The following is a 12,215-nucleotide window of genomic DNA, read 5'->3' on the forward strand; positions in this document are numbered from 1 at the left end:
TGTCACATAGGTAAGCTATGATTATTGTTTGAATTTATTGCTTTCAAAATATGCACCCAGAATAATATGCGTGGAATCTGTTATAAATTTTAATGTTACTGAGAATTAATTGGACACACTTGTGTGATTTCCTTTAAATAAAGCTGAGTTGTATAACTTAGAAATGCTGTGTGGTCCAAATATTCTCTGTTAAAAAGTCTGTGAAATTATACAGCTTATTATCGGTTGAAAGGTACTTGAGAGCAGAAATGTTATCTCTCAGTTTCTTAAGTTTCTGACCAGTTTTTTTTTAATTGAATCACTGTGAGCTACAGTTACAAAGCTTTCACGTTTGAGTTCCGGTCATACAATGATCAAATACCCATCTCTCCACCAGTGCACATTTTCCACCACCAATGTCCCCAGTATCCCCCACGTGCCTCTATGGCAATTTCTCCCACACTCTCTACTTTTCAGCATTATGGTTTTCTTGAATTTTTCCACCACCATTCAAACCTGCCTGCCAGCAGCAGATGCTAGATACTTTATTTTCTATTGCTTATTATGAATAACACGAGCGGTCACATGACCACAAAAGCAACCACACACTTCTGGAATTCTAAAATTGTAAATGGTTGGGTGCAGAGACATCTCTGTAGGGAGCTAATACATTTTGAGATTCATTTGGGAGTCTCTGAATCAAGACTGTCCATGCACTGAGATGGCACCTGGAGGCAGATCGTGGGCATGACAGCCAGGATCCCAAGCAGGCAGGGAGACTGGGAGGGACAGCCCATCTCAGCTACTGCCATGTGGCCTGGAGTCTTAGTCCTGGAATCCGCATACCTGGGTTTTGATTCTGGAAACTCGTGGCCGTAGGGGTTTCATCTGGAGCGGGCAGAGAGGGCATGTCTCTTCTGTCTGAAGTGCCCCAGTAGAATTGGCTCAGTAAGAGGTCCGGAAAGATCTCCGGTGACCTGTTGCCTGACCAGTTCTTTCTGTAGTATAGGAGACCATGTCATGTAAAGAAGTAGGGTTTGGTCAGTCCAGGCTAGGGACCTATAAAAGGAAATAGATATCTCTTAAAAGAAAAATACAGAGAAATTAGAAGTATAGAAACAAAACAAAAATTAAGCTGACAAAGGTATAAAAAGAATTAAGAATAATAAGAGAAATATAGGAGATCTAAATATCACAGTCAAATACTATTTTCCTTTGGAAGCATCAAGATTACACAAAAATACTGTAGGCTATATATATATACATATATATATATATATAAATATATCTCAGCACACAAGTCTCAACCTTTAACAACATGCTACTAATCTCTAATAGAAGGGCTTAATGGCTCCTGGGTGAAATACAACAATCTTCACACATTTTTCTCTAAGAAAACTTTTTTTGGATCATTTTTAGTGGATTATTCATAACAAGAAATACAAAATAAATTACTTAGGTTCTGCTTTGGGGGCAGGGTTTGGGGTTTGGGATGTAAACACTTGAAATATGGCTATGGCAAGGTGTAATTGTGGTGAAATTGATGTTCAAATATTATATATCACGGTATATATATATCACAGTCCCCCTGTTGTTCACCGATTTTGCTCGAGCGGGCCCAGTAATGCCTCCATCATGAGACTTGTTGTTATTGTGTTTGGCATATCGAGTACGTCACGGGTAGCTTGCCAGGCTCTGCCGTCCACGGTTCAAATATTAAATGTAATCAATTATTGTGAACGACTTTATAAAAATAAAATTAAAAATACTGTAGGACCTCAATATGTGGATTACGTTTTTATGCTAATAATTTTCTTAGGTAATTAATTTTAAGTAAAGGTAAAGGTAAAGGCCCTCCCGTTGATTGTCGATTTGCTCGAGCGGGCCCAGGAACGTCTCCATTGGAGACTTTGTTGTTACTGTGTTTGGCATATCGAATACTCTTGGTAGCTTGCCCGGCTCTCCAAGAGGGACTGAGGAATCGAACTCGGGTCGGCCATGTTGGCCGCTTGTAAGGCGAAAGCCCTACCGCTGTGCTATCGCTCCAGCCCCATTCAACATAGTAATATCCATTCACTAAACAAACTTAGCAGTTTACAAAGAAACAATCTTTAATCTGATAAGCAACTATAAAAAGCAGTGAGATAGTATCATAAAAATAATATTCAATGAAATCATTTGAGGAAAAGGGTACCAATGTAAAATTAAAATGTCCACCATTCAGGAAAAAATCTGTACTCAGAAGCTAATATAATGTACAAAATAATCTTGTACAAGTAAGTGATTCAACAAGATATGGGGCCCAAGAACTCAATATAGTAATTACTTTTAAAATTATTCTAATATTATTGCTATATTTAAACTTGTAATCATATACTTTATATATATTCTAGCCTCTGACTTAACAGTTTGCTTAGACAAATGTATTCACCCATGTCTGTTTGTGAATATAGAAAAGATTTCTTTTAGCTTGCATCAGACAGAAATATTTATCTCAGAGGACTGAACTCACCTTGCTGGTGAAATCGGCCATTTCTACATTCAGACTCCTTCACCAGACAACCGAACGGCAGCTGTCATTTGAGAAAATGAAGGTTTTCTCAAATATTCAAATTTAGTGGGGTGACACAAAAGCAGACTTCTGAGTAGATGGTTACTATTTTTTACTGTTTTTGGACCATTCCTGGTGGTAGTTTATGATAACAGTAATAAATTCTTCAGGAATGTCTTCTTACCTTTCAATCTTTTCTAATTTTCTTTCTTTTCTATTTGGAGATATTCAATCCTGTATTATCTATTATATGTGCCATAAATATGTATTTATGCACTGTACTTTTGTCTTTAGTAATTTTACTCATCCCTGGCTTCACATGTTTTTCTCCACAGAATAAGCAAATTAGTCCTCCACTCCACCTCTTTATTTTGTCTCCGGAAGAGATCCCTGCAGAATTTAATTCCTTTTCACTAGATAACTGATCTACTTCCCAAGCTTTAAAAAGGTTTGTATTGTGACATATATAAAAGATAAAATTGACATCTTCAGGGGCTGGAGCGATAGCACAGTGGGTACAGCATTTGCCTTGCACGTGACTGACCCGGGTTGGATTCCCAGCATCCCATATGGTCCCCTGGAGCACCACCAGAGTAATTCCTGAGTGTAAAGCCAGGAATAACCCCTGAATATCACCAGATGTGATCCAAAAAGCAAAAAAAAAAAATTGGCATCTTTGTTCTTATGTGTTCAGCGATGTTAACTACAGTGATGATGTCGTGCAACCAACTGCCTTCCAACTTCCTCTCCCCTTCCTTCTGCAGGGTAGAGACTGCTCTGTAAATAATGCACATGCTTTTCCCCCTTCTCTCCAGGAACCTGCAACCACAACTCTGTTCTGTTTCTAAGATTCCAGCTACTTATTAGAGTTCCTGCTAAGCTGATTCAATATGTGTTTCTCTGTTTCTCACTGATTTGTTCACTTAGCAGCATGTCTTTAGTGTTCATCATGTGTCAGAATTTTCTGAGAAGCTCAGTAGTGCTCTGTTTTATGTCTATACAGCATTCTGCTACTTCCTCTTCTACCACTAGACACTTGTGTTGCTTCTTCTATGCTTGTGCTACTGTGATTAATGCTGTGTGCTTGGTTGTAATATCTCTTTTTGACTCTTTTCAGTCTTTTGGGCATCTAACCTGAAGTCAAACAGCTGTACTATATGATAATCTTATTCTAGTTTTTGTTTTTAGAATTTCATTTTAAATTACCACTATTATTATTATTATCATTAATTTGTATTTGGGAGATATGGGTCCTGGAAGGAAGTCAGACCAGAAGGGTCCGTATTTAGAGGAGATGCAGAAACACTGACAGATATGGTGTCAGAGTATGTAGCTGGTCTGGTATGTTTTCTACTGAATAAACCTTCCTTACGTGGGAGTCAACAGGATCAGTGCTTAATGGTGTGTCTGGACATCAAGTCGTGGGCATATGTCAGGATGGAGGTGCCTGCAATTCTTGGTCATGCCGTGACCTGGAAGTACTGTGTCACCTGCTCCCAGGCTGCTGTCTTTCCCGTCGGCTTTGTGAGGGTCCAGCTCTGACTCCAGGCTTTCTGTTTGTTCCCTTTTGACTTACTTGTGCTTTATTGACCTCTCCACCTATGAGCCCTTGGGGCTAATATTTTCCCCTCTCTCTTTGTTTATGAGCACTGAGGCTAGTAATGTGTATGGATTTGGTTTTATACATAATTAGGTGGTGGTGGCAGGAGTGGAAAGGGGGGTTGGACTACACCTGGTGGTGCTTAGGGCTTATTGCTGGCTCTGTGCTCAAGGATCACTCCAGGAAGTACTCTGGGGGACCATATGCGATGCTGGAGAACAAACTGGGGTCAGCTACACAGCCTTATCCTGGTTCTATCTCTCTGATCGTACAAATTTGGGTTTAAGATAAACTGCTCTTTAGTCATCGTATGACCGTTAACAAATGAACTTTTCTTGGGTCCATTTATTTAAAAATGCAAATTATTTCATAAGAGGTAAGTAAAAGGGATGCTGCTGTGTGTGTGTGTGTGTGTGTGTGTGTGTGTGTGTTTTATGATTAAAATCAGTTCTTTTATTGAGGGAGAGAAGTTACTCCAGTGTTCCCTGGTGGAGAGAAAGGGGGAAAGTGGGAAGTCAAGTTTGCTGGTGAGAACTGAAGGCTCTGCAAACATTGTCAGAATCCAGGCTTTTCTGGATCTTTCCATGCCTTGTGTCTACGGATCGGCAAAGGGTTCTAGAGGCCAAATGAGAGGATTCTTTCAGCTGTCAACCAAGAGTCTTTAGGTCTTCTCTCAGCCAAGGCAACCAGTGAAAATAGAATTTATTTTTCAGAATCCTCTGGGGAATTAAACAGTCTCTTTCGCATCGCATTACCATGCTCTCTGCTCTTGATCCTCTTTTCCATCTACTCTTTCTTCAAGCATTTTTCTCATCTCTCAATCAAGATCATTGCAATGACCAAAACATTTCAGAGAGCCGTGATTTTTGTGACATTCCTCAAGCAAGTTTATCAAGATGTTGCACTCTTCAGTTGTGCAAGTGTGGAGATAAGTCGGGATGCATCCTTAGGAGGAGGTGACGGACCCCAGCAGAACAACCTAGACGGGGGCCAGCCCAGGAGCCTGCAGCAGAGTCGGGGTGACCCGCCCAGCCCGGCGGAGACGAGGCTCAGGGCGCATGCGCGGGCGTGCCCCAGTATGGCGGCCTCGAGGGCCCGCGGCGGCTCTGCTGGAACATAGTTTTGAGAAAATTAAATGTGGGGAACGTTAGCCAATTAAAAATTATTATGATAATTCAGATGATATGCTTATAATAGTGTAAATACCATTTATGGTTTTAATGGATAGTTAGAACAGTTCCCTGGAAGCCACTGCCCAGTCCCCACCTCATATGATACTTCTAGTCTGTCGCTTCGTTCCCCCCCTACATCCCTTGCCTGGTGATTGCAGTATAATACTTATAAACATGTATATGTATGTGCATATATGTATATGTATATGTATATGTATATTCCACGATTGTTAAGTAGATTGAGTAGATGATAGAACTTTGTAGACCAGCATTACTCAACAAGGGATCAAATAACTCCTAGGGGCCCCTCCAGGATGTTACAAGGGGAACACAGGTTAAAATCATATAAATGGGTGATTTTTGCCTCTAGTCTTGTGACAAGGTTAGAATACCAACTGATAGAACGGGGTGCCACAAGAAGAAACAAGGTCCGAAGGGAGTTGTAGTCAGTGAAAGGGTGAGAAACAATGATTTGGGCCACTGGTTTTGTTCACTCGTTCTGGAGACTACTAAGGTAGTTCAAGTGTCAGCTCTGGATATTAAAGTATGTTTCTCTTCCATCAAAGTTTACTCATATTGAGATACTATATTTGTGGTTATATATATAAACATATGCATACATATGTTGCATTTTGATTATTAATGATTTGTGATTATTAATGGTTTTCTCTCTCCTTGGTGATTCTTCTTATTCTGAAGTTCATCCTAGTAGCATTCTAGCTAAATTAGATTCCATTTTTTGGGGGTCACACATGGCAATGCACAGGGGTTATTCCTGTCTCTGCACTAAGGAATCTTGGAAAATGTTCCCTGTGCATTGGAGAAGAATGTGTATTCTGCTTTTGAGGGGATGAAAAGCCCTGTGAATATCTACTAGCCCTTTCTCTTCCATTTCTTCCTTCAGCACCAGTAGTTCCTTTTTTAGTTTTAGTCTCATTGATCTATCAAGAGGTGATAAGGCAGTGCTGAAGTTTCTGACTACGATTTTGTTGCTAACAGTGTCCTCCTTGAAGTCTATTAGCAGTTGTTTTAAGCATTTTGCTGACCCCTCTTGGGCACGTGTAAATTTAGGAGTGTAATTTCTTCCTGATGTACATATTTCTTGATTATTGTGAAATTAAATAAATAAATAAATAAATAAAATAAAACCAAGCTCCCGGAAGCGTGCGGCCACATTTGTGGCCTTGCGACCTCTTACTCTCAAGTTCTTGCTCTCAGAGAACCCAGCAGGCTACTGAGAGTATCATTCTCGCATATATTACTGACTCGGAACACCTGTAAAGGTGATTAGAGGCTGCCCCCAAAGCATCCATTGCTCTCGGAGAGCCTGGCAAGCTACTGAGAGTATCCCGTATGGCAGAGCCTGGAAAGCCACCTGTGGCATACTCAATATGCCAAAAAACAATAACAATGATGGTCCTCATTCCTCTGACCCTTAAAGAGCCCCCAATATGTCATTGGGCTACACTAGCATGTGACAGGGATGAATGGAGACGATACTGGGACCGCTCGAGCAAATTGATGAACAATGGGGTGATAGTGATTGTGAAATGGCCTTTATTGTCACTTCTTATCTTTTTCATCCTAAAATTTATGTTGTCAGATGCTAGTATGGCTACCCTGGCTTTTTTGAAGAAATTGGTTGCTTGAAATTTCGTTTTCCTTCCTTGACCTTGAGTCTATTTTTACTACGACTGTTTGTGTTTTGCTTATAGACAGCAGAATGATAGATTTAGATTTTTAATCCATTTTTCAGCTCTGTGACTCTTTATTGGTGCACTTAAACCATTGACGATGAGAGAGAATATTTTCATTGGGTTTTGTGTCAACATTCTGTAGAAGATTGTTGTATTTTGGGGTTTTATTTTGTGTTACACTAGCCCCTTCAGTTTTTCATTTAAGGTTTAAATCTACAAAATTCCTGAGCTGTTATTAATTCATGAAGTAGTATATCATTCAAATCTGAATGAGAGTCTAGCTGGATACAGTATTCTGAGGAAATCATTTCATTGAGTTTTTTTTTAACTATATCCCAATATCTTTGGACCCGGAGGGTTTTGTCTGATAAGTCTGCTGAAAATCTAAAAAGTTCTCCTTTGTATGTGATTTCTTCTTTGATCTTGCTGCTTTCAGTATTGTGTCTCTATCTTTGCTATTTGTCGTTCTCATTATGTTTCTTTGATTCGTTTTATTAGGGTCTTTTTTAGCTGGTACCCTTCGGGCTTCTTGGATCTGGAAGCCTGCATTCTCCAGCTCTGGGAATTTCTCAGTAGTGATGTCATTAACAGTTACTACCAATATTGGTAGTAATTGGGCTTGCCTCCCTATTCTGGTACTCAGATGATTTTTATGTTATGCCTCTTGAACTCATTCCATATATCTCTTACTCACCATTGAGCTATTTTGAAGTCTTTTTACCATATTCTGTTATTGCCTTTATGTTTTCTGGAGCACATCTTCAAGCTCACTGATTCTGTCTTCAACAGTTGCCATTCTACTGTTGAGGGCATCCCCTGAGTTTTTTATTTCATCTACCAAAATTTTTATTAGTGACTAATCTTTTTGTAGCTTTTTTTAAATTTATGCTCTCATTTCTTTCTGTATTATATTGACTGCCCCTTCCACCATTTCTTTCATATCCTCTCTATTTTATTGGGCTGGGCGATAGCACAGCGGGTAGGGCATCTGCCTTGCAGGCAGCCAACATGGCCGACCCGAGTTCGATTCCTCTGCCCCTCTCAGAGAGCCCGGCAAGCTACCGAGAGTATTCGATATGCCAGACACAGTAACAACAAAGTCTCCAATGGAGACGTTACTGGGCCCGCTCGAGCAAATCGATGATCAACAGGAGGGCCTTTACCTCTCTATTTTATTGGATGTCCATTCCACTATTTCTTTGAGCTCAATAACATCCTCTTAGCTTCACCTCAGAATTCTTTATCAGAGAGATTCTTAATGTGGGTATTCCCTGTTGAGGCTTCAGCTTGGTCAATAGTGTTCTCTTCTTCCCCCTTCAAGTATAGTATCTTCCTCTTTCAAGTATAGTACTTTGGTGCTCCTGTGCGAATTATGTGGGACCTCTAACACTGATCCAGGCAATATTTTCTTTTAAATTAGGTTTGTACAGATTCTTGTGTTTACAGTTATTTTGTTGAATTTTGATTGGAATAGAATGGCAGACTACTGGCTTTATGCAGCTGGGGTAGCCAGGCTTTAGTCATAAGAGTTCTGTAAAGGAAGCTGAGATATGGGTCCAGTGCAGCATGAAAGGGAAATTAATTGTCAGATGCATGATCTGCAGCAACCCAAGAGGTCATGCCCCCTGCCACAGGTATACCTGGAGGGAAGGGTCCCTGTGTTGGTGCAGATCCTGGTTTACAATTCAAGTCTCACTTCTAGAACACTTGTAAAACCGCAGGTGTCTGCTCTCACATAGTTGCTCATTTGGGCCATGACATGTTTTTTAAAACTATTTTTGACAAGAAACTCGTGTGGAAATTTGAGTCAGATTAGGAGCGTTGAACGGGTTCTGAGATACTGTTTTCATTAGCACAGTGCTGCTGCACATTCCTTCAGTGCAACCTGAATATTAAGATGGAGCTTTGTTGCTGAAATTCTGCTCGGAGCTCTACTTCTCACTGTTTTCCTACTCACTGCTGTACCTGAAAAATTTTTCTTCCTACACTCTGGGCTCCCGGTGTGTGCTTGTTTCTGCTGCTGCTTGTTAGCTGTGAGAATGCAGCGGTCTGTGCACAGGTGAGATGTCCAAGTAGGATCCAAGCTCCCCACACCTGTTTTCTCAGAGTATCAGGACTTGTTGTTCTTGTGACCCTTCTTTCCTCTGCATGCCCTTAGATTCTACCTTTCCCTGCCCCGGTAAGTGGGTAAGCGGTGAGTCCTAGAGTTTCTTCCCTCAAGTCAGTTTAGCAGTGTTCTCTTGTTTTTACCCTTTGGTATTGTCTTAGTCTACATCCCTGTGGCGCTGGTTAGGGCCTTTCTCCAGTTCGATGTCATGAAGAGAGAATATTCCTGGTAGGACTCTGTAGTGAAGGTGGCTGCCCTTACCAGAGTTTCGAAAAAGAAAGATTTCATTGGGGCTGCCCAGATTTCTTAAGAGTTCCCAGCAAAGGACACCACGAAGTGTTTGTAGTTGAGGGTGAACTGAACTTGCATTTGTATCTCTAACACTATTTCTATCTTGCATTACTAATATAATCCTTGCAATTTTAGTGTCCTATTCTACCTACCTTATATCTCTCTGATCCCTCATTACACAGGCGAGTAGTTTTATGCTCTTTCCTTCTGAAAGTAGCTTTTGGGAGAGATGGGGAGCTGCTGGTTACCCCAGATTTCTCATTGCTTGAATAAACTTTAAAACTTTGTAGATCATATAGATATTTTTTGTTTTGTTAAGGTTTCGAATGACTCTGTCTCCAGCATTTTTTTCACAGTAGAGGTAAGTAGAACTCCTATAGTCTCAATTTGAATCTTTTATTATACTTCAAACTTCAATGTCCATGTTCCCTGAGGTTTGCTGATTTGTAGAAGAAGTTACTAAGGTAAAGGTAAAGGTAAAGGCCCTCCCGTTGATCGTCGATTTGCTCGAGCGGGCCCAGTAACGTCCCCATTGGAGACTTTGTTGTTACTGTGTCTGGCATATTGAATACTCTCGGTAGCTTGCCGGGCTCTCCGAGAGGGGCGGAGGAATCAAACTGGGGTCGGCCATGTTGGCCACGTGTAAGGCGAACGCCCTACCCGCTGTGCTATCGCTCTTACTAGCTTTATTAATTAATGATTCTTTGGGCTCGCCACTATACCACCAATGCAGTGGTAGGGCATCTGTCTTGCATGTGGCCAGCACGGCCGAGTCCGGTTCGATTCCTCTGCCCCTCTCGGAGAGCCCGGCAAGCTACCGAGGGTATCTCGCCTGCATAGCAAAACCTGGAAAGCTACCCATGACATATTCAATATGCCAAACACAGTAACAACAAGTTTCACAATGGAGACTTTACTGGGCCTGCTCTAGCATATTGATGAACAATGGGAGGACAGTGATTCTTCAGGCCTCTGTTTTTCATCTCGCATCTATAAAAGTCAAAAGTAAAAACGTGAATTAAGTTTGTGCATATTCTGCTCTGCTTATCTGAAGTATTTTTAACCTTTTACTTTTGATTTTGTTTATACCTTTTTTTAAAATTAATTTTTATTAGTGAGACACCATGAGGTACAGTTGTAGACTTACAAATTTTTGTGCTTGGGTTTCAATTATACAATGATCAAGCGGCAGATAAACTGACCTGGGTGGGGGAGACCAGCTTAGCTTAGGGGACGAAAAGGAAGAGTCAGAGGCTCAGGGTTGCTTTGTCTCCCAAGGTCTGAGAGGACGCCTGGGGGGCTTGCAGGGAGAAATCCAAGTCCCAGGTTTGAGAAGCAGCAGATAAACTGACCTGGGTGGGGGAGAAGACCAGCTCAGCTGGGTGGGGGAGAAGACCAATTTAGCTTGGGGGATGAAAATGAAGAGCTGTTTACACCTTTTAAGAAGAAGCTTTCTTTAGTATATATTCATATATAAACCAAGAGGTACTTAGACTTACTCCTGACTTTGAACTCAAAAGTCTGCTTCTTTGGGATCCCAGAGAGATAGAACCTAGGTTGGTAGTGTCCTAGGTAAGTGCTTGATGTTCTACCTTTTTGGCTTCTACCATTTTAAACTTGCATCACACATGGTGTTTGACAAACGAGTACACAAATACGACACTCCTTTAAAGAATCTGATAAATTACAAGACCTATTTAGTTAAGTTTATGATTAAAGAGGGATATGCCACCGCCCTTTATAAAATTACCTTGGAGATTCTAGTAAAGGTGTTCAAATTGTTTCCTTATTTTGTAGGATTAAGTTGTAGAAAGATCCTTTGCATCTGAGTGGTTGGGGGAAGGGATTGCTTTATTTTGCCCTTGACATACTTTTATAAATGGATTTTGAGAATTGAAATTTCTCTTATAAGTCATTTATATCACTAAAATTATTTTCAACTTCAAAATTCTTTTTAATGTGAATGCAATAGTTGGTGCTTCATACACACACACAAAAAGAATGTGGTTGACCTTCAACTAATTTCAAAATTGAAGCTGCAATTTAATCCTTACATACCATATTTCCTCTTTTATTTCTTGTGCATATCAAATCATTGTTACCATTTTCCATTAACATGATAGAATTATAATGAATTCATATACACACCAATGTTACCGATGAAATTAGTTGGTTAACAAACTTAATAAGCAATGAAAAATATAGGTTGAATCAAAAACCCAAGCAAAGGAAATAAGTGTCCTGCTAATCCAGTCATCACCAATTGAATTTAGCATACCAAAGAAGTGAGGCCACTAATGAGATCTTTTTTATTCAGTTCCAATCTTCAAGGGCACTGGCCACCATTTCTATGTGGTAGCAGCAGGGCTAATTGCAGCAGCCAAAGTCACTGCAGAGTTGATGAGGTACCAAACTGCAACTTCTGGTCCATTCTGCATTCCTCAAGCTAATAAACCCAGATAATGTGGAACTGGACTGTGCGGCTGTGCGACACATTATAAGACACTTCCTACCCATTTTCCACTATTACTACACCATGTCTGATGGGTAGGCAACAAATCATAGAGAAAAACATAAATATATGCCTCTCAGAGAGCCCGGCAAGCAACCAAGAGTATCCAGCCCACAGAAGCAGAGCCCTGCAAGCTCCCTGTGACGTATTTGATATGTCAAAAACAGTAACGACAACAGGTCTCATTTCCCTGACCCTCTAATCATTGAGAAAAGACAAGTAAGAAGAGGCTGCTAAAATCTCAGGGCTCGGAGGAACAGAGATGTTACTGGCACTTGCTTGAGTAATTCGATGATCAATGGGATG

The 12,215-nt window shown here is 40.5% G+C and overlaps 1 protein-coding gene across 1 annotated transcript in view; it reads right to left on the reverse strand.

The window, feature by feature from the left end:
* Positions 1-1,014: 1,014 nt before the first annotated feature.
* Positions 1,015-12,215, reverse strand: part of LOC130042618 (probable gluconokinase) — a 97,278-nt gene continuing 86,077 nt past the window's right edge. The window contains exons 5-6 of the mRNA XM_056134774.1: positions 2,492-2,552; positions 1,015-1,038 (exon numbers count right to left, since the gene is read on the reverse strand). Coding sequence (XP_055990749.1) covers positions 2,531-2,552 — 22 coding nt within the window. The 3' untranslated portion in view covers positions 1,015-1,038; positions 2,492-2,530. The remainder of the gene's footprint in view (positions 1,039-2,491; positions 2,553-12,215) is intronic.

Source organism: Sorex fumeus, unplaced genomic scaffold, assembly GCF_029834395.1.
Source record: "Sorex fumeus unplaced genomic scaffold, SorFum_2.1 ptg000106l, whole genome shotgun sequence".
In the NCBI taxonomy this organism is placed as follows: Eukaryota; Metazoa; Chordata; class Mammalia; order Eulipotyphla; family Soricidae; genus Sorex; species Sorex fumeus.